The sequence below is a fragment of the Helicoverpa zea genome, chromosome 18 (genome assembly GCF_022581195.2).
Source record: "Helicoverpa zea isolate HzStark_Cry1AcR chromosome 18, ilHelZeax1.1, whole genome shotgun sequence".
Lineage (NCBI taxonomy): Eukaryota > Metazoa > Arthropoda > Insecta > Lepidoptera > Noctuidae > Helicoverpa > Helicoverpa zea.
In genome coordinates, this window is record NC_061469.1 from 8,975,730 (window position 1) to 8,998,148 (window position 22,419).

General features: G+C 39.1%; 2 protein-coding genes across 2 annotated transcripts in view; one reads left to right on the top strand and one right to left on the bottom strand.

Moving 5' to 3' along the window:
* Window positions 1-60: 60 nt before the first annotated feature.
* LOC124638738 (UPF0047 protein YjbQ) lies at window positions 61-5,382 on the top strand. Its single transcript, XM_047175792.1, has 4 exons — window positions 61-422; window positions 621-757; window positions 1,394-1,522; window positions 2,013-5,382. The coding sequence occupies exons 1-4, from the start codon at window positions 266-268 to the stop codon at window positions 2,085-2,087; spliced, it is 498 nt and encodes a 165-aa protein (XP_047031748.1). The 5' UTR covers window positions 61-265; the 3' UTR covers window positions 2,088-5,382.
* LOC124638735 (putative leucine-rich repeat-containing protein DDB_G0290503) overlaps window positions 5,132-22,419 on the bottom strand; it is a 26,417-nt gene continuing 9,129 nt past the window's right edge. The window contains exons 2-12 of the mRNA XM_047175789.1: window positions 21,257-21,321; window positions 9,645-9,864; window positions 9,121-9,342; window positions 8,783-8,981; window positions 8,146-8,313; window positions 7,365-7,516; window positions 6,921-7,081; window positions 6,476-6,632; window positions 5,916-5,975; window positions 5,680-5,845; window positions 5,132-5,564 (exon numbers count right to left, since the gene is read on the bottom strand). Of these exons, the coding sequence (XP_047031745.1) occupies window positions 5,515-5,564; window positions 5,680-5,845; window positions 5,916-5,975; window positions 6,476-6,632; window positions 6,921-7,081; window positions 7,365-7,516; window positions 8,146-8,313; window positions 8,783-8,981; window positions 9,121-9,342; window positions 9,645-9,864; window positions 21,257-21,321 (1,620 nt within the window). The 3' untranslated portion in view covers window positions 5,132-5,514. The remainder of the gene's footprint in view (window positions 5,565-5,679; window positions 5,846-5,915; window positions 5,976-6,475; window positions 6,633-6,920; window positions 7,082-7,364; window positions 7,517-8,145; window positions 8,314-8,782; window positions 8,982-9,120; window positions 9,343-9,644; window positions 9,865-21,256; window positions 21,322-22,419) is intronic.

The following is a 22,419-nucleotide window of genomic DNA, read 5'->3' on the forward strand; positions in this document are numbered from 1 at the left end:
ATCCATTGGTGTTCGAGTTATATTTTTTAACATGACAACATTTCATTCGTTTTTCTCTTTCGTTTGAAGACTATTTCACTTTCCCGCAGAAAATAGGGTGTCGAATCTGTCCTATAACCTCCTATATATTTATTACTATTTAAAGATCGAAAATGAATCTTTTATGATAATTGTGGATTAATTCATGTAAAGGTTGTTCTAAGTGATGTTGTGTAAGATCGTTTGTGTTCTTGCGATCACTCTGTAGCGTTTTAAAAAATTAAACATGGCCTCGAACCGAGGAATTCAGATCGGATCCGCGTGGTTTCAACGGAAGCTGAACTTGAGGCCACAGCACCGGGGCGTGCACCTCGTCACTGAGGAGATCCTCAAGCAGGTGCCGGAGCTCTCGCAGTTTGCTGTCGGCCTCTGCCATATCCAGAGTGAGTATCCGCTGCCGTGACAGCGTTCTTGTCTTGCCGCCGATGCTGCATCCTTGCCGCCTGTCACATTTACCGTGCATATTATAGTCTCGCGCTATTTTATTGTGCATACATAGTGAAGTGATACGAGCAAGTGTTGTGAAATCTAATGAACGTGATAGACGTGATAGCCAGCTGATCAATGGATGTTGTTTCCAGTAATGCACACCTCGGCGAGTCTCGCGCTCAACGAGAGCTGGGACCCCGACGTCAGGGATGATATGGAAATGATGCTCAACAAAATAGTGCCAGAGGGCCTGCCTTATCGACACTCGTGCGAGGGGCCTGACGACATGGTGAGTGTTTGTTGTATTGTTGTGCTAATCACTCATTAATATTTTGACTTAACACAAATCATGCTAACACTGCAGAATGTCCAATTTGAATTTAGAACCAATGATCACATGTTTAGGAGTTGTGTTTTGATGCTGGAATTCAATAAATAAATGACTGCTGTTAATGCAGTGCCTTAGCACTTGACATCTTTTGCTGCATTGAAAAGTATTTACATATTCTATGAATTAAAACTAAATATCAATCCAAATCAATTCCATTTTGATATGCAGGTATTTTGTCATATTTACATACATTAACTGTTTAGAATTGTATAAATGTATTGAACGTAAATTAGCACCAGTATTCACACAACAGTGTTTTGTGCTCTAACAAGGTACTTGTCTACTTGTGGCACAAATTCAATAATCATATCAGTGCTAAAGTAGTGTGTGGTGTTAAAGGCCAAGTGATATACACCAGTAACCTTGGAGTGTCACATGTACTGATAACAGAGGTCAAAACTTAGAGTAAATATTGAAGTTTGTTTACAGCTCACGAAATATACAAGTCACGTGTTCTAAGACTGGAAATTCATTGACTTTTATATGTTCTATTTCAAGATAAAATGTAATGTTTTTTGTATTTTTGTATCACAGCCAGCCCATGTGAAGGCTTGCTTCCTTGGGTCCTCACTGACAATCCCCATCACGGATGGAAAGCTGAACCTGGGCACATGGCAAGGGGTTTGGCTCTGCGAGCATAGGAATCACGCTGGCAGCCGAAAGGTGATCATATTTTAAAATATTTTTCTGGTTCTAAAACACTTGTGATTGTGTGATAGATAAAATTGATACTGATGTTTAACAATTTGGATATTTTCAAATGTAGTTGCCTTAATGACTCGATCTGCTTGTATGCCGCTAATTATAGGACAATAGAAATCAATTGTGTCTCGTGTATATCTGAGCACCAGCATAGAACGGGTTAATCAAATACTAGTTGTTTCCTGCAGTTTCACCCGCATCCTGGGGGAAGTTTTTCTCACACCTGAATAAAAGGTAGCCTATGTTATTCAGGATAGTGTAGCTTCCCAACAATAAAAGAATTTTGCAAATTGGCTCAGTTGTTATTGGAGTGTTTAGAGCAGTGCATTACACATTCTGAAAGCCACACACTGGAGCCGACCCCAACATAGTTGGGAAAAGGCTCGGGAGATGTTGTGTGATTAGGTCAGCAGTTGTGGATATGCTTGGTAACGTGTGTGTTTGTGTGCAGGTGGTAGTGACGCTGTCGGGCTGCCCGCGCGACTCGCCGCTGTCGCCCGTGTCGGCCGCGTCGTGTTCCAGTTAGGAGCGGGGGGGGGGCGCGACCCCCCACACTCACTCTCACTCGCGCCCCTCCTCCAAGAGCACGCGGAGGTAAACCCCGCGCCGACACCTTTTATATCCCGCACTTAATATAGACATAGTTCTTACTCTTATCTTGGAACGACAATATGTACATAAGATTAATATTTTGTAACGCTTCGCGGGCCACCTCGCGCCGGACGGCCCACGACGCTCGGCTCCTATTTGTAATATAGCGGCATAGGAATTGAAGGCGCTGCGGCGCCGCCGGCTCGAGCCGCCCGTCCCGAGGCGAGGTGCCGCGCGATCACTCAAACCTAATAATGTTACGTTCAGTCGAGACTACTGGACCCGTTGAACTTGTACATAGACATTATGTGCGATGGTTTTAAAGTATACATAAAGTAATTGTTGTTTTGTTATTGCAACTTGTCGATATAATGTACATAGATCACGCGTGGACGTTGTGACATTCCGCTTCGTAGGTACGGTTCGGTCGATGAAAGGTTCATGTGGCATCTACTTTCACCATTATTAATCATAAACATAATAAATTAGGACAAAGTATGAGATAAGGAGTAATGATTTGAATGGATCGAATATTTTCACTACTGCACTCGTTCAAATTTTTTCAATGTACACTGGGAGACACTATATTTTTGAACATGGCTGCACATTAGACATTTTATGGATTCGGACACTCATTTTACTACACCAATTTTGTACGTAATCGCACTGGTTAACGGTCAGTTCGTGTAAGTTTTAAGAGCTGAATGTAGGTTTATATAGTTAAGTACTTTATACGTGTACGATAGCTCCCTTCTCTCTCCGTGTTAGGTTAGACTTTATTAACGATTAGTACGTGGAACATGTCCATAGCTTTAATTGTGTCACACCCGTTGTATCAACGGGTCCTTCGCGGGATGACAACAGCTAACATTTGGTACCACTAGTTAGTAGTTGTATATCATTACTCTTAAGATCATGTAAGTGCCTCGGATTTATGGGGTGGTCACGTATCATTTGCAGACTCGTTTCCGAGAGCCGCGCGAGTCGCGTCAGACTGAACCACAGCAGCTCACTACCGCTCCTAAGTGTTCTGTTCCACTGTTCCACACATCTGTTGCAACGTTTACGTACTCATTACGTGGTTTATATTAAAGCTGCAATAATTTCCTTCATTACCAAATGTACTACTGATAAGTTCAACAAGTTAATTTCGCGATGTCTATTAAAGGCGTATGTGTATAGTTGTATGTCTTCCTATGTAAGTTCCATCACATAAGACAAGTATAGCGTAACGTGTCGAAGTAATGTAACAATGTGAACGGTATTAGGGTATACAAACATCACCTTTATATCCGGCCACATCTATATTAATTAGATATTGTAATAAAATAATCGCGATAGGGGCTCCAAATTGAATCTAAATTTGAGCATAGTCATTATTATACATAGTTATCAGGTGGAGTAATCAGTAGCGGGTGTTTTATATGATACGAGACGTAGTGGAAATTACATAATGTAATTCATTCACTCATTTTACAGGGTTGAGAACCTTGTCGTTTTACAGGAATTTATAATATTCATTCCATGTTCGACATTCCATCAACAGCGGAACTAGTAGAGTGGCCGGGGCGCCTGAGGGCTGCCGCGGCGCTTGCGACCGTTTCGTTGCGTTCGGCTTTAGATGTCCCATCGAGATCGCTTGTGTGGCACAATTTTACACTTGAAACTTAGTTAGGAGTTAATAAATTATAAATAGTAGGGTACAGTTGCGTTAAGTAAATATAAAGCGGTGTTGAGAGCGCACACGACACGCGACGCCGCGTCACGCCGCGCACACCTTGTTTTGATACCGCGTTGTACAAAGTGTAGATGTGTCACGTCGCCGCGCGACAACACACTGTTCAGCTCATGGACACTTAGACTTACTTCACTTAGGGAGCTTGTTGTACGTTCATATTCGGGCTTTTGATAGATTCACTTAAACTTTACGATTTTTTCAGTTATTTTTGATCATATAGACATAGGAAATGTTTTTGGAATTATCTAAACAGCTTTATAAAGCTTAATTAATTATGCTTCGATTGGATATTATATTGTTTATTAGTTATCAATATAAACTTTTATCTACTATGCATGATCAATGTACTATGTAACAGTTTCATAGTTTCGCGTGTTACACTGTTTGTTTTTACTGCTTCTATACGTTTGTTTATTGCTTTTTATTATTTTGATTGTACTCAGGGGTGTGTGCAAAGGGTTGGTTATTAAGTGCTTTTTAACACGTAATTAATTAAGGAAGTGTAAATATTTTTTTGCATTAATATAGTGTACATGTACATTTATCCATGTACATATTGATCAAAATGTAAAAATGTTCAAGTGCTATTCGTGTATGGGTGTTATGTATGCCACTGCCATGAAGGTTTTGTCTATTTGTTACGTTGATTTAATGTTGGATTTGAAGTTTTCATTTTAAAAATCATGATTATAAAAAAATATAATGTGCATACAATACATTTATAGCAACCGAACAAATCCTACTTAGTAAATAAGTTTCCAAAGACGAGCTGCGACTGGATCGCCTGAGAATGAGTAACATTCCTTTTGTTTATGGTTAAGCATTCCCTGCCCGCGGGCACGTTTTGTTGTTCCGTCGTTATCGTAGGTTAGAGATGTCCCAAGTTAGGCTGTTCACTAACAACGAATGTGTCTAGTGTTTTTACCTTTAAGTGAACTCCCAAACAATTGTATTACTACCACGACAGTTGTACCGATTATAACCGCAGCTATCAGACACATTAGCCCAAGTAAATATTATGTATCTAATGTTTATTTGTTCTCTGATGTACAATGTATGTATTCTGTTTTAAATGTTCATATTATATAATGGAACAGTTCTATATATAAGGGCACGGATTTTATTAACTTATTTATGCATTTAGTAAATCAATAAGCGTCATTAATTTGTTACATTAAATATTAATTGCACATAGGAAAATGAGGTTGTATTCAGGATTAATAAAAATAACCAAAAACAGATGACAAATAATTTGTGTGTATATTATTTAAGATCAATAATAAATATTATATCAATATTATGATTGTACAGTTGATTGATTCACGTTTTCTTAGAGGATCCCCGTCAGTTGTATATTGTTGATTTTACGCGTTCACTTGTATGTGACGTTGGGATATCTGTCACGATAAAATTTCATTGTATCATATAACTTGTACAATATAAATATATAGATCCACAATTATAAAAGAGATTAAATATTTGCAAAAGTTAATATTGTACGAGTTTTATTTCATTTTCATACAAAACACCTCTCATCAGTCGACTTACAGATTAATATTTAAGCGGTAAGAACTTATCTAATAATTGTTAATTAACTATGTCTATGTTATTTGGCATCAGTTATTTATGTTGTCTTCTCGGCGCTCGCGATCGTGTGAGGTCCGGGGCCGGCGTCTGCAAGTAAACGTTTATTGAAGTTTACTAATGAGCCATCATAGGGTAGTTTAAATAATGATCATTCATACATGCACTTGTCCATTACTCGTGCAATGGTTATAATTATCTATACCTTCAACCGTAGGTACAGTGGTGCTGTTCTTGTTTTTAGCTTCGTTTAAAGCTTTGGTAAGTCCGGAGGCCATTTGTCGGAACTCCTGGGACGCTATCGATAGCTCGCCGAGCACGAAGTTCAGGTTGCTTTGCAACTCCACGATGCGTGTCGTGATGTCGCCCACCTGGGGACCGAAACAATTGCCTTAATTACATTCGCAAAGGTATGCAATACCGCTAAGGTCGATGACTTACCTCCTTTTTCACTTTGTCCATTGTAGATGTACTCGCATTAACGAACTCCTGGGAGAATTCCTGCGAACGGAAGTATATGAGTTTGTTTTACTCCAATTAGTTTTAACAAGCTATTAAGTTAATTCGTTATGCGTGACGCTCCTGTAGGAATGTAGTTACTGAAATTAATTTTAGCGATTGACTGATATAACCTTCGTGGACAACGTAGGTACATACTGTCGCTCCCTGGGGACTGATAAAGAGTAAGCCCGGTTTACATTGTAAACAGCTGTGCGACAAATAAACGGCTTAACTAAATATTAAACTTCGATTACCTATACATATTAATGCTAGTTTATGCAACAGATTTTTAAGTTGAACCTGTTAACATTTTTTTAACTAGTCACTCCTAGGAAACCTCAAGCACCTTCTTAAAAATCAGTCTATCAAAATTATTGGAAGCTTATAACACTGGGTGTTTTCAGTGACACCAATTACTCAGGGGAAATATGATTTCGTGACTATTTCAGGAGTCTCAAAACGCCTGCTTCATAAAAAGGAGATGATGATGAGGTACTCACAGACAGCTTGTTCAAGGCCTGGCTGCTCATCATGATCTGCTTGTGCATGATGCCGATCTGCCTCCACACTTGAGACATCTCCGACTCCACCTTCGAGCTGAGAGCTTTCATCGCTGTGGTCTGGTTGCTCGTGATCGCTGTCTCCATGCTGTCCAACCTTGAGTAAGGGTAATATAGATATATAGGTACTTTATTAGGTACACCAATTCTTAAATTGATCTTAGATCTTATTAAAGTAGGTGACATAATGGGCAGTCTTATCGCTAAGAGCGCTCTCTTCCAGACAACCTTAGGATAGATTGAGAAGAGACGGAAAAGAGTATATAAAAACCTCTGTAAAATATTTTTGTAAATTATGAAATTATACCAAGTTTTCTACAAAAAAGTACATAGGTACACCAGTTTAGCTTCAGGAAGTGCCAATATTACTTTGTTTTATACTCACTTCTTACTAACAGTGTGATTCATGTTCTTCTGTTGATTTTTCAAAAGTTCGCCGACCTCCATCAGGATCTGGTTGACGCCGTACTCGAAACGTTTCTTCGTCGCCACCACGTTGTCTGCTGTCTCCAGGATTACTTGCTCACTCTTAGATAGCAGTTGGACCTGTGGATGCGTAGTTTTATTTTAAGCTGTACTTCTTTACCTCATGTAACTTACTGCCACATACGCTTCAATCGTAATTGAATAGTGATTTGTACTCAGTTGGATATCAATCGTATGTCGCTTAAGTAAAATTAGCAGAAACGAACGCCCGGGCAAGTATGAGAGTGTTCCCAGAAATTCCATATTGCAACTAATAAGGAGAGATCTAGGGATTCTAAAACTTTGCAAAACTCCTTCTATAAATAATTATAATTCATAGATCTGAATAGTCCTAGGAAGATACCTCATTGCGCAAGGTCTCGTAGCTCCGTGAGATGTCGTTGTAGGCGTGCTCTGTCATGGTGTTGCTCTGCGTCAGGCTGCGCTGAACGTCCTCGTTGGTCGCCACCAGGCGGTCGCCCATCTCGCGCAGCTTCGTCTCCATCTTAGTTACGGCTGAAATATAAAGAATTATTTAAAACCTCACACGCTTAGGGTGCATCTACAGTAGTAGCTTGCGCATGTTGAGACACATGCCCAGGTTACACGCATTTTGAAAACGTTTGGGTACAGCGACTCTCGAACCAAAGCAAAATACCCACCCGCCTGCTCTTGTTACTTGCGCATGTTACCTTGCTTCTGCTACATGCACCGTGTAGACGTACCCTTATCAATGTAGAGAATGTTATGCAATGCAGTGTTAACTCTTTCCCACATTCAGGAAGAGGTAAATAAAACCCATACCTATGTAGGTAGATATCTTAGAACGCTTTCCTACTGGCGGGTTCTTTCCTGCGTGTAATTTGAAATTATGTTAGACCAAATAACGTATTTAAATTGTTGTCGATAATCTGCACCACATTGGTTGCTACCGGTTCTGTTGCCGGAGTTACGAAAATCGTCATTGGTGTGGGATCGGCTGCCTTTGCGTAAATTACGCCGAATAAAAAAATACGACGGTAAGTTTTCTGCTTTAGGTAGTAGGTTTGTATTGCGTCTAACCATGAGTACCTACCATAAGCAAGACTGGGATAGGTACCTAACCAAAACGTAGCAAATTTTTAAATATTTAGGAATATACTCACCCATTTCATTATTGATGAGCAAGGTCTCGGTGGCTTTGTTGACGGAGTCGATGGTTTCATTGGTGGAGCGGTTCAGATCGGCCAGCCTTGGCAGATCCTTCCACATGCTCTCCGCATCAGATAACAAACGTTGGATCTTCTTCACCTCTATCTCTTGGCGTTCCATCACTGAGAAAAGAATAGAAATGAGGAGAATGACTTCCCACGCATTGAAAACATTTATTATACCCTACCTAATATAGACATGAATGACTCTAATCTAAACTTAGAAAAGCTATCAATACGTTAACGATAGCAAAAATTTATGCATTCTATCTCACATGAGTTATACCTGAAAACAATTATCAGCGTTCCACAAATTGATCATTCAGTTATCGAAATTTTTTATGTCTCATTAGCAGTAAAAAATAAAATATAAACAGAAAATTAAAAGCTTATCTATACATAGGTAAGTATGTCATAAATTTAAGAACTTACTTATGCCTAATAAGTAGTTGAACTTTTCCTATTTCGACAATCGTAAATGAATAGAATACCGCGGCGAAATTCATCAATATTAGAAAGTCTTATTGTGTTGCAGCTTTCGTTGCTGAAAATTGTAGATTTCGTCTGCCGTAAATGTTGATGTGTTACATACCTTCAGACATCTTGCTGTGCCAGGCCTCATCAGCCAGAGACACCTCGTTGAGGGGCACAAAGTCCGTCTGCACTTTAGTTCCGTTGAACTCGTTCAGCTTCAGTTCATACTTGTTCAGTAGCTTCTCTGCATCTGATATGTGTTTCTCAAACGGATTTGCATCTGACGCTACCTCTAGGCACATAGATCGGAGGGACTCCTGCAATGAAAAGTAATATGAAACTGCCTCAGTACTTAAGTCATTTCGAACTTCACATTCCGGTTGTTTTTACAAAAGCAAAATTTGGGGAGTTTTCTGTCGAGAGTAGCTTTAGGAAAATAGCGTAAGGTAAACCTACCGGACTTAAACTAGTCTTGAGTGTTTTAATTTCTTTCTTCACAGCATCAATTTTAGAGTCAGTGGCGTCGAGTCGCCTCAGCACGGCGTCGCCGCTGGTCGACAAGGAGTTGTCCAAGTCTGCAGGCGGCGCCGGGGCTGGTGCCAAAGCCATTAAGGCTTTTTGTATACTTTCTAGTGACTCATTTATTTTAGTCTGAGACGCCTTTTCTCGTTCTTCTTTCTGCAAAATAAAGTGACAGTGAATTTAAATCATTATCGAAAATTGACAAACTTACGGGATTTAAATTAAGCAAGCACTTCAATTTCTTCCAGCTTTCTTATAGTAGAGTATGATTGTTAAGCATTCTTAATAAACTGTCGTAAACGTTTCCTGGGGTACAACTGATTAGGTACTTAATTACCTACTCCAATTAACAGAGATAACATTGCGTAGAAGTTTGCTTGGCTAGGTGCATAGGCATACCTTTGTCACGCCAACTGACCTACTAAAGATAAGCATTAGTGGCCGGAATTCGCACAAACCTGTAAGAGTATAGTCTCTACATTGGATAACCGCTCATCTAGCCTTGAGATCATGCCTTTCAACGGTTCTAGAGTCCTGTGCTTCTTGTCGAGGCCAGTTAGCATTTTCTTGACTTGTTCGCCGAGGGCCTTTTCTCTGAACTCGTGCCTCTCGAGTTTGTCTTCCGACATTCTTATCATGTGGACTAGTGACAGCATTGCCTCCCTGATGTCTTCGTGTCTAAAGACAAAAATATTTTTTATTGCCTGAACGCGTAAGCTTGGTATTGTTTTTAGCGTATTGTTATAGCTAGGTCCTACCTACTGAACTAAATAGCGTAGTTTAACCTAAAAAGTGTCGCAATTTCCTCACAATAACTGGTTTTGTACAACCTACTGCATATTTATTTGTTAAACGGTTGGTGTAACTTCTGCGCCACACTTGTTACCTAGGTATGTCTTTCTTAAAATCTCGCCTACACCCATTTATGAAATGTTGTTGGGTCAAACTCGCATCAAAGGTCGTTCTGTATGTATGTTCTTGTTTACCCTTGTAGGTACATAGATTCCTGAAAAGAATATCTCACGCATATCAATGTTTACAAAATTACGATTTAAAAAAGCAAACGTAGGTACCCAATTAATCAATTTCTAGGAAAAGTTAAAATTGTAATTACAGCTATTTACTGTAAACCCTTGCTGCACACAATACGTAAATATTTAAGTGCCTACATAATTTACAAATCGATTTCCGATTCGAAGAACTTACATTATTTATAAACACCGCAACTGTTCCGGTATTAGAGAGTAAATACGCCGATTACAATCACTGATTTGCCTAATTGGAGAATAAACCGCCTGGGAACGCTGATTGTTCCTGATTACCATCCCTATTTGCAAAACTGCTTTTGAAAACTTATGAACAGATACCTACTTCCAAGGAGAAAGACCATAAATAGCTAGATACCTAGGGTCATTTTTTTTTCTTGAATTAATAAAGTATGAAATTGCGACGAAATTATGTGATGTAAGTTTTTAAGTCATTGCCGTTATCAAATTCTTAGAAAAACATCTTTAGACAATTAATCACAGAACAACAATGATCTTGCTTCAGTGTTTCCAATGCGACAAATGAACGATCTACCTACCGGTATTGAATGGGACATCTGTGCGTGGACGAGCTTTTAATTTATTTTATTAATATAATCATTTATGTACACAGTAAACACATGAAAGAAGTAGAAGTAACATAAAATAATACAAAGGTACTGCTTATTTCTAACGAAATCTCTTCGAGCAGACCCGTAGTAGGAGTTTTACAGTTTTTTTTTTAATTTTAACCTTTATTATAAGGCAACTGGGGCCCATAGACATATACCTTTACTTATTATTTATTTACGAAGGCTTTAAATCTCTCTTACCACGTTTGGACTTGGACTTTTGGGCAAAGATAGAACTCTTATTTGAAAATGATGATTCAAGAGGTGTTCTAAGCTAATCCAAAATCTCATATTATGGTAGAAGTAAGTGTAGGAGGATATAGCAAGCTCCTTTTATAGCTAGTGTGATATACGGAGTTGTCAGTAGAAACTGTTTTTGACTTAAATAAATACCGTTTTAACAGATGTAGTATATGCTAGACCTAATACGATTACAGCGAGATCTGGGGCCCGATTCTCCTAATTTTACCGTTCGACTGAGATCCGATCCCGACTCAATTACGAGCATTCCGCTATTTTTGCTTTGAAATAAACGTTTTTATCCTTTTTTGTCATTCAATAATGAATCATTTTGTCTGCAAATGATTTACGATTATGATTATGATGGTAGAGCAAACAACCGTATAGACCAAAATCACCAAAATAGCAGACCAATCGTAAACCAATCGAATGTCATTGGAATACGATTGGTCTTATATTAGTAGCAGAATGCCCGATAAGGTTAAAACTGCTATTGCGGTCATATTGCGATTCAATTTCTAATCGATTTTGACAATATTAACTTAGGAGAATCGGGCCCCAGGATCTCCTAAGTTACTCCTACCTTGGATTCTACGTATGCTGTGCAAATTACTATATGTAGTTTACTGCTGTTACCTACTTTTGTTTATGGTAACTAATTGTAGTAATTGAACTAATGTAGGCTTTACCTACCTAACTATATTTTGAGTTAGATACTTGTCATAGGTTAAGGATCGCTCATGACCAATCACTTGACATTTTGAACAGAGTCATTTTGTTAGTAGGTAGGTATACTGCTTGTTACTTAGGCATCGTTCAGACCAAACGTATTGTCGGCCGCTGACTGTGAGCGCGCGTTACGCAGTTTATTGCTTTTCCATATATATTGAAATTGTCGTTCACACCGAACCGACTATACGCTATTACGTCGCCTGTTGTCGCTGACTCTCAGTGGCCGATTATTTTACTACGCGACTATGCACGGCGGACGCGGATTGGCTACGCGGACGCAGTTGCCGAATAGCGCCGCTCCGCCGCGCCCGCACCGCCGCGCGCATCGGCCGCAATACACTCGAGAAACAAACTTCAATGAGGACAGACGTGACACGTGACACCTCGCGATGTTCGACACCGAAAAGTTTATTGCAGAAGTACATTCTAGAGAATGTATTTGGAATGCGAATTCAGAAGAATTTAGTGATAGAAACTTACGAAGATGCGCTTGGGAAGACATAGCGTCTGTTATGTATGTATGAAGATTGGGGGGTTCAAATACTGAGCTCTTTTATGTGTAGAATAGTCAGACGCTCAGCGTACGCATCTAGTGTGAACCTACACGAGCCTATTTTTTTGTTCACACATGTAGCGCATCGTACGCTATAGCTTATTGTCGGCTTGGTGAGTACGCGTACTGCAGATTGAGTCGACGTTCATACTGGGGCAGACAGTAAGTATACTCACAGTCAGCGGCGGACAATACGTTTGGTGTGAACAATCCCTTAGGTAATACAACGCAGAGGACCATTTTCCCCAACTAAATTTAAACGTCATTTTTTATGCCACTACGCTACGCTACACTACACTACGATATATGTATTGTTATACTAGCAACCGCCCGCGGCTTCGCCCGCGTCAAGTTCGCTCATATCGCGTTTCCATAAGAGAACTCTTCAAAAGTCCGTGATAAAAACTATCCTATGTTCTTTCTCAAGGTCAACTCTATCTCTGTACCAAATTTTATCATTAATAACATTTTATTTTGAACTAGCTTCTGCCCGCGACTTCGTACGCGGATCCTGTCCCTTATGCCAGCGACTACGGGGTCAGCTAAATCAAAGATCTGAATAGTCTGATATTGAATTTTAAGGGCCCGTTGACTTGAAAACAACGGAATACGCATAACCATTAGAAACGTTCCATATATTTAATTTTTGTAGTTTAACAGCAAAAGCACAGCAGACTAAACAAAACGCTGAGAACTGAACCGCAATAGACGTGACCATAGGGATAAAAGTAGTGATTCTGATTAGTCCGCATTTAAGTTGTGTGTGGCAAAAATATTACACGTATTATTACGTAAAAAAACATTAAATAGATGACAAAGTCATGGTGACTTAGTGGAAGTCGTGGTGGTTTAGTGGAACCAATCTCTCAAGTATGAGCGTGCAACTTTTCTAAGTTCGTATGTACTTTCTACGTATATTTTGGATACCAATGACCGTTATTTGGAGGGGAAGTTAAACTGTGGGTTCCGGCTGACATTGAACATTCTTGGCAGTCGTTATGGGTAGTCAGAAGTCAGTAAGTCTTACCAAGGGGTGTTGGGTTGAGCGGGTAACCGGGTTGTGGAGGTCAGATAGGCAGTCGCTCCTTGTAAAACACTGGTACTCAGTTGCATCGTGACTGGAAGTCGACCCTAACATAATTGGGACAAACGCTCGAGATAATAACGACAATAATAATGAGATATAAGCACCGCATGACATCTGAGGCTGATGACGGGGAGTAGCGACCCCGAGGGGCTATATATACTGAGTTCTCCAGGGAGAACAGGGAGTATACTGTCCCCCATCTCCGGTCGGTCGAAGTGAACCATGACTGGGGTAGGTCTCACGCCTCTGTCTTGGCTTGGCCGTCCAGAGTGGAGTCGCTAGATCAGGGTTAGTAGCCCTGCTCAGAGGGTAGGTGCCTCATGATAAGTGACCCACAGGGAGCGTGTAATCTGCGTTTAAAGTATCCTCGTCCTTCAGCCGCTCATGTCCTTGTTGCCTTCTTGTTGCTATTGAGTGACTGATTCCCGGGGGCCCAGTAAGTGAGGTGGCGAGTCTCCACCTGCCATTTTTACATGTATCTAATACAATATCATCCACTAACATCCCATCACAATAGCCCAAGCAGTTTTCCTCCATAGTTAGCAATAGTTTAGCACAGAACCGGGGATTGTCTTTTTTTAACGACGTCCACAGGGGATTGTCCTTGGGTTCATTTCTATAGTGTATAGAGGGATAATCGTCTGTTTTGTGTCACCATTTCATTAAAGTTGTCTCAAAAGGGCTTCAGCGTGTTGGCTTCTGCCCCACGTTTGCCTCCCAAAAATTTGGAACTCTGTAGTCCCGAGGTCTGGAGAGACATACGTAATAATAATGAGATATAACGCAACAAAGTCGGAGAGTGGGGGCTCGTGACGCGACGTCTAGGTATGTAAAATTTGTACTAAACAGTGACTTAAGACAAAATTCAAGCGTATTGTATCTTCGTTATTATTTGTTTATGAGAGAGAGAAAAGAAAAATACGTGTCCATTATTTTAGGGTTATCTAAAAGACGGACTAATTACTTTTTTTGATTCACCATACCTATTTCATAACATTCATTTCTATACATTTCAAGTGTAGTATTGCTCTTGAAGTTCCACATCAGGTGTTCCAGATCTTCGATGTTTATACGTCAACAGAGAGTGCTTATCAGATTGAACCACTTTTGCTAGAACCTCATATCTTCATATGCTATAGTCTAGCTGGGCTCCTGGAGTTCCACATCAGGTGTTTTACATCTTCAATTTTTATAAGTCAACAGAGAGTGCTTATCAGATTGAACAACTTTTGCTAAAACGTCATACCTCTATATGCTATAGTCTAGCTGGGCCCCTGGAGTTCCACATCAGGTGTTTTAGATCTTCAATTTGTATAAGTCGATAGAAAGTGCTTATCAAATTGATCAACTTTTGCTAAAACGTCATACCTGTATATGGTACAGAGAAGCTGGGCTCTTGGGGTTCCACATCAGGTGTTCCAGATCTTAAAATTTATTATCTCAGCTGAAAATGCTCATCACATGAAACAATTTTTGCCATGGCACCATTTTTGTATCTCTTATAGTTTTGTTGGTCTGTTGGAGTTCTGTATCAGGTCTTCAAGTTTCGAAGATAAATTATAGCCTATATGTTGACCAGGCTTAATACTGTTACAACAAAGAAAAAATCATTGAAATCCGTTCAGTAGTTCCGAAGATTAGCGTGTACAAACAAACAGACATACAGACATACAGACATACAGACAAACAGACAGATTTTTTTTTTTGGATTTGTGCTCCATTACTGTTCCTAAACCCCACCCAATTATTATTTTTTTAATATATTCAATGTACAGACACAGTTTTTTTACAGATTTATTATATGTATAGACTAGCTTCTGCCCGCGACTTCGTACGCGGATCCTGTCCCTTATGCCAGCGACTACGGGGTCAGCAAAATCAAAGATCTGAATAGTCTGATATTGAATTTTAAGGGCCCGTTGACTTGAAAACAACGGAATACGCATAACCATTAGAAACGTTCCATATATTTAATTTTTGTACTTTAACGGCAAAAGCACAGCAGACTAAACAAAACGCTGAGAACTGAACCGCAATAGACGTGACCATAGGGATAAAAGTAGTGATTCTAATTAGTCCGCATTTAAGTTGTGTGTGGCAAAAATATTACACGTATTATTACGTAAAAAAACATTAAATAGATGACAAAGTCGTGGTTATTTAGTGGAAGTCGTGGTGGTTTTGTGGGTAGAAAACCAATCTCTCAAGTATGAGCGTGCGTCTTTGATTCCAGGTCTGGCAAGTGCCTGCCAATGCAACTTTTCTAAGTTCGTATATACTTTCTACGTATATTTTGGATACCAATGACCGTTATTTGGAGGGGATGTTAAACTGTAGGTTCCGGCTGTCATTGAACATTCTTGGCAGTCGTTATGGGTAGTCAGAAGCCAGTAAGTCTTACCAAGGGGTGTTGGTTTGAGCGGGTAACCGGGTTGTGGAGGTCAGATAGGCAGTCGCTCCTTGTAAAACACTGGTACTCAGTTGCATCGTGACTGGAAGTCGACCCTAACATAATTGGGACAAAGGCTCTTGAGATAATAACGACAATAATAATGAGATATAGGCACCGCAGGACATCTGAGGCTGATGACGGGGAGTAGCGACCCCGCGGGGCTATATATACTGAGTTCTCCAGGGAGAGTATAATGTCCCCCATCTCCGGCCGGTCGGAGTGAACCATGACGGGGGTAGGTCTCACGCCTCTGGCTTGGCTTGGCCGTCTAGAGTGGAGTCGCTAGAGCAGGATTAGTAGCCCTGCTCGGAGGGTAGGTGCGTAATCTGCGTTTAAAGTCCGACGAGGTATCCTCACCCTTCAGCCGCTCATGTCCCTGTTGCCCTCTTGTTGCTATTCAGTGACTGGTTCCCGGGGGCCCAGTAAGTGAGGTGGCGAGTCTCCACCTGCCATTTTTACATGTACCTAATACATTGTCATCCACTAACATCCCATCACAATAGCCCAAGTAGTTTTCCTCCATAGTTAGCAATAGTTTGGCACAGAACCGGGGATTGTCTTTTTTTTTAACGACGTCCACCGGGGATTGTCCTTGGGTTCATTTCTATAGTGTATAAAGGGATAATCGTCGGTGTTGTGTCACCATTTCATTAAAGTTGTCTCAAAAGGGCTTCAGCGTGTTGGCTTCGGCCCCACGTTTGCCTCCCAAAAATTCGGAACTCTGTAGTCCCGAGGTCTGAAGAGACATACAAAATAATAATGAGATATAATGCAACAAAGTCGGAGAGTGGGGGCTCGTGACGCCACGTCTAGGTATGTAAAATTTGTACTAAGTAGTGACTTAACACGAAATTCAAGCTTTGTTGTATCTTCGTTATTATTTGTTTGTGTGAGAGAGAAAAGAAAAATACGTGTCCATTATTTTAGGGTTATCTAAAAGACGGACTAATTACTTTTTTTGATTCACCATACCTATTTCATAACATTCATTTCTATACATTCCAAGTGTAGTATTGCTCTTGAAGTTCCACATCAGGTGTTCCAGATCTTCAATGTTTATATGTCAATAGAGAGTCCTTATCAGATAGAACCACTTTTGCTAAAACTTCATATCTTCATATGCTATAGTCTAGCTGGGCCCCTGGAGTTCCACATCAGGTGTTTTAGATCTTCAATTTGTATAAGTCAATAGAAAGTGCTTATCAAATTGAACAACTTTTGCTAAAACGTCATACCTGTATATGGTACAGAGAAGCTGGGCTCTTGGGGTTCCACATCAGGTGTTCCAGATCTTAAAATTTATTATCTCAGCTGAAAATGCTCATCACATGAAACAATTTTTGCTATGGCACCATTTTTGTATCTCTTATAGTTTTGTTGGTCTGTTGGAGTTCTGCATCAGGTCTTCAAGTTTCGAAGATAAATTATAGCCTATATGTTGACCAGGTTTAATACTGATACAACAAAGAAAAAATCATTGAAATCCGTTCAGTAGTTCGGAAGATTAGCGTGTACAAACAAACAGACATACAGACATACAGACATACAGACAAACAGACAGAATTTTTTTTTTGGATTTGTGCTCCATTACTGTTTCTAAACCCCGCCCAATTATTATTTTTTTAATATATTCAATGTACAGACACAGTTTTTTTACAGATTTATTATATGTATAGATTTCCCGCTATCATTCGAACTAGAACTGTTGGTTTAAGAAAACCGTCGTTTATGTTTTCGATGAACTTGGCCCAAGTAGGTATTATCTACTAGTACGTGGTAGGTAAAGAAGTGGGCAACGACCGCAAGTAGCTACTTACGGCCAGTTTCTTCATCAAAAGTTAAAGTTAAAGTTATGGCTATAAGTAAAAGTAACGGTCAAATTCTTTTTTTCAAGGCTAAAGTGACAGCAAAACTAATAGAAAAATTGAATTTAACCGTTACTTTTACTTTAGACATTACTTTAGCCATAACTTTAACTTTAACTTTTGATGAAGAAACTGGCCGTTAGAGGTTTTGAACTAAGTTAAGCACTCGGCGTTTTTTGCTACCTACATACCTACTTGTTTAACTTTATATAATTAACGTGCTTATTGTCACCTGCCCACATTATGTATGTACCTGTGTATGTGTATATTGTGTTATTTACAAGTATTATTAAATAACATTTGTCAGTACGTGTAGTTCAGTCAGTGGACGTAGGCAAGTACTTACAAGTTTTTGTAGTTTCTTCCACTTGCTTATATGTGGGTAGGTAATATAAAAAAAATGTTGAATGTAACGTGTACCTACTTGTCTATGTACTTTGCCTGTTTTTTCCACACAAATATAGGAAGTTTCCTATTGAGACACTGGTATCCCTCAGGGGCCCGATTCTCCTAATTTTACTTAAGCGTCATACGATTCACGTTCGACTCGATTCGACTGATATCCCATCCCGACTCGATTACGATTGAAGCGTATACGTGGCATTCCGCTATTTTTTCTTTGAAATAAACGTTTTTATCCTTTTCTGTCATTCAATAATGAATAATTTTGTCTGCAAATGATTAACGATTGCAAAATGATTGTACAGCAAACTACCGTATAGACCAAAATCACCAAAATAGCAGACCAATCGCACACCAATCAAATGTCAATCGAATACGATTGGTCTTTTATTAGTAGCAGAATGCCCGATATGGTTAAAACTGCTATTACGATCATATTGCGATTCGATTTCTATTCGATTTTGACATTATTAACTTAGGAGAATCGGGCCCCAGGCCTCTTACAAAGCTCTCACTTATGAGTGTCAGTCTGTGCAAGGAATCAATGTATTCTAGGATATGAGCCCTCCCTAGGTGCACACGGGCTTTGGATTTACAACATAATGTAGAAGATGGTTATGATATCATTATTAGAGAATGCAATCTCGACTCGAGATCGTTAATTAATGATCTCACAGGATTAGGTAATCGAGAACTCGGGATCTCGTCAATTGCTTCGCGATTCAACTCGAAAGAATTGCCCAAAGATCTCGCGGGATCGGGATTGTATTCCCTTCGTATTAACTTCGTTCTAATTAATTAAATTAATAAACTGCATTATGATATTAATGAATCAATCACCTCAAATTACATTTTCTGTTGTCACACGCCATAAAATTCATGTTGAGATCTAACGAAGCTATTTAAAGATACTTAGTAACCGTACGCCTAAAATACAACGAAATGCAGAAAACAGAACTGGGCTCAGTGCATTATTAATAGCTCAAGTTCTAGTTACTAAACTGCACTGAACAATAATGCAATCCAGCTGGCAATACAGTATGCAGTCTGCCGTGATTATAATAGTTTGCACTTCACGCCATGAGATGAGAAAATGTTAGGAATATAGAGCATAACGTACCTTACTGCCTAAATCTATTATCTATTAAAACTGGGGCCCGATTCTCCTAAGTTAATATTGTCAAAATCGAATAGAAATTGAATCGCAATATCATCGCAATAGCAGTTTTAACCTTATCGGGCATTCTGCTACTAATATAAGGCCAATCGTATTCCAATGACATTCGACAGGTTTGCGATTGGTCTGCTATTTTGGTGATTTTTGTCTATACGGTAGTTTGCTGTACAATCATTTCGCAATCGTAAATCATTTGCAGACAAAATGATTCATTATTGAATGACAGAAAAGGATAAAAACGTTTATTTCAAAGAAAAAATAGCGGACTGCCACATACGCTTCAATCGTAATCGAGTCGGAATTGGATCTCAATCAACCGAATCGAACGTGAATCGTATGTTGCTTAAGTAAAATTAGGAGAATCGGGCCCCTGATTGTTTTGTAAATTATTCCAATAACCACAGGTTCCGGGTTTCGGAGAAAATTCCATAAAAAAATATTTAACTTTTACTTTCTAATGTCAAAACGTAAGCCTTTCACCTTTTCGCGTCAATTATGATTGTCAAAAAACAAAAAAAAAAATAATTATAAATATTTCCATGTTCCATGTTCCATGTTCAAATTCCCATGAAACAACATCGTTAAAACATCAATCTTCGTACACTCAACAATTATATAAATATAGGTATGTAGTTACAATTTACTTCGTTTCTATTCATAGAACTTCAATCGGTACCTGAAATAGAAAAGGTTTCAGTTATGGTCTCTGCCTAGCGGACCGTTTAATGAAGATTTATAGCTTTTCATACACTATCTGACCATGCACTTCAGTTAGAGATTTCATAAGTATGGTCTGAAGATTTATGACCGACCTCATTGATTCACATCAACCATACAAGAGTTTTATGTGCACGCAAATGACCATAAAGTTTTCTTTTTGATATTTTTAATGTCGTTGATCCCATTTCAGATTAAGTGGGCCATAAAATTATCATAGTAGGTAATAAAGTATATAAGAATCTTTGATGACACCCTAAAACTTAATTAAATACATTTTCGGCACTAGCTTCCTACTAGTATCTTGTAAAGTCCCAGTTCTCTCCATTTTATGGTCTACCGCGACCGCTATTTGATCAGGGGCTCGATTCTCCTAAGTTAATAATGTCAAAATCGAATAGAAATTGAATCGCAATAGCAGTTTTAACCATATCGGGCATTCTGCTACTAATATAAGACCAATCGTATTCCAATGACATTCGATTGGTTTGCGATTGGTCTGCTATTTTATTGATTTTGGTCTATACGGTAGTTTGCTGTACAATCATTTTGCAATCGTAAATCATTTGCAGACAAAATGATTCATTATTGAATCACAGAAAAGGATAAAAACGTTTATTTCAAAGAAAAAATAGCGGAATGCCACATGCGCTTCAATCGTAATCGAGTCGGGATTGGATCTCAGTCGAACCGAGTCGAACGTGAATCGTACGTCGCTTAAGTAAAATTAGGAGAATCGGGCCCCAGTGCTCTCAGTCCCGCGTAATAGACGTTAAATCATAAAACTCTACGCTTAGGCACACAAAATGTCGATTATTGCCCAATAAATAGTTTCGCGTTAGTTAAGCTCATATTTACGACTTTTGTAGTTTAGCAGGTGCTGATAATATTGCATTTTGAACACCTAGGTACCTACTCTGTGCCTACAGTTCAACCATCTTATTTATTTTTTGAATTGATCGCTGAAGAAAATTTCTGAAACACTAATAGGCCCTGATCTCTTATTATTACTCAAATCTAAATTCAATCTTGGAACTAGGCCTGATTTTAAGCTTTTAAGTTCACTCAAGCAATTCTGTATTGTTACTGAATCCTGCATTCAATACGCGAGTTGCATTGAGCCATTGTAATGGTTCAAATAGAAATGTAACTAAGCTACACACTCTACATAAGAAATAGCGTACTTACGTGAACTCCCGGCAGTGTGTGTGTGGGGCCCATAACAGTAGCGCCATGGCGAGCCACCACAGTCTCTGGGGAAAAGAGCTAACTTTAATAATCTGAATACTAACTTCGCTTAACTAAGTCGTGACTGCGTGAGCTATGATGAGCTCACTACGTATGGAGGTTTATTCAACACATCGTGTCGATTAGACAGCTCCATGATTTATTTTGTCGTCTAGGCCTCTATGCCCATGTGCCATTACGTAAAAGGAATCTGTGATTGCGATTGTTAATGAAAATTGACTTAGCATTGCTAGTCATGTCACAACTAAACAAGACAACATTGCACATAAACTATCCTAGGCACAGTCCTACAAGTAATTGACATTATTTATTAGGTTCACGACGACGTGTCTATCAATATTGCTAGGGCTAGTCGTGAGACTAAATAAGTCCCGATATGTACTGAATCATTGATCTATCGAGTACTACAATCTACATTTGATATATCTAAACAAGATCATTAGGGCGCTCGATGGCATTAGATGACATTATCAGAGCACATAAATTGCTACACCGACAGTACAAATGCACCGACTGGCGGCCTTAATGTACGACCAATGAGATAAAGATATCTCCTTATTTTATACCTAGGTAAAACATTCACATATCTGTAACAACATACCTAAGAAAGGAGGTATGTGGTCATATCCTGTATCCGGATGAAGTTCATTTTATTTAATTTATTCATGAAGGCTCAGCTTTGCTCATCTATTTTGTAATGAAGGGCTTTGATGTAGCATTATACGCTACGATTATTGTTGAGGCCACGCGATGTGACCGCGTGTAATTTGTTCCTTCCGACTTAATCTGACGTGGGGAGGAATGGTTATTATAGACCAGACAGAAAATAATAAAACTCCATATTAAATAATTTTGCTCATCATGCTTCAGGTAAAAGATGGTAGTTTTTTTCTTTATCGGAACCGCAATAATTCTATGTTTTTTAGGTTCAATTAAGTCTGTAGTTGATGATTGATAGTCTACTGTAAATAAAATCATAAGAATGTAAGATGAGATTACAGAATTCCATCTCAGTGTTCTAAGATTTCTAAGAAGGTAGGTTTATCGTATTTAGTCATCGAATTATTGATGCTCCATAGCGTGATAGGCCTAGGGTTTCTTCT

Coding starts and splice junctions, on each gene's coding strand:
- LOC124638738 (XM_047175792.1), top strand. CDS start 266: ATGGCCTCGAACCGAGGAATTCAGATCGGATCCGCGTGGTTTCAACGG. Junction 423..620: donor CGGCCTCTGCCATATCCAGA/GTGAGTATCCGC, acceptor TGTTGTTTCCAG/TAATGCACACCTCGGCGAGT. Junction 1,523..2,012: donor ATCACGCTGGCAGCCGAAAG/GTGATCATATTT, acceptor GTTTGTGTGCAG/GTGGTAGTGACGCTGTCGGG.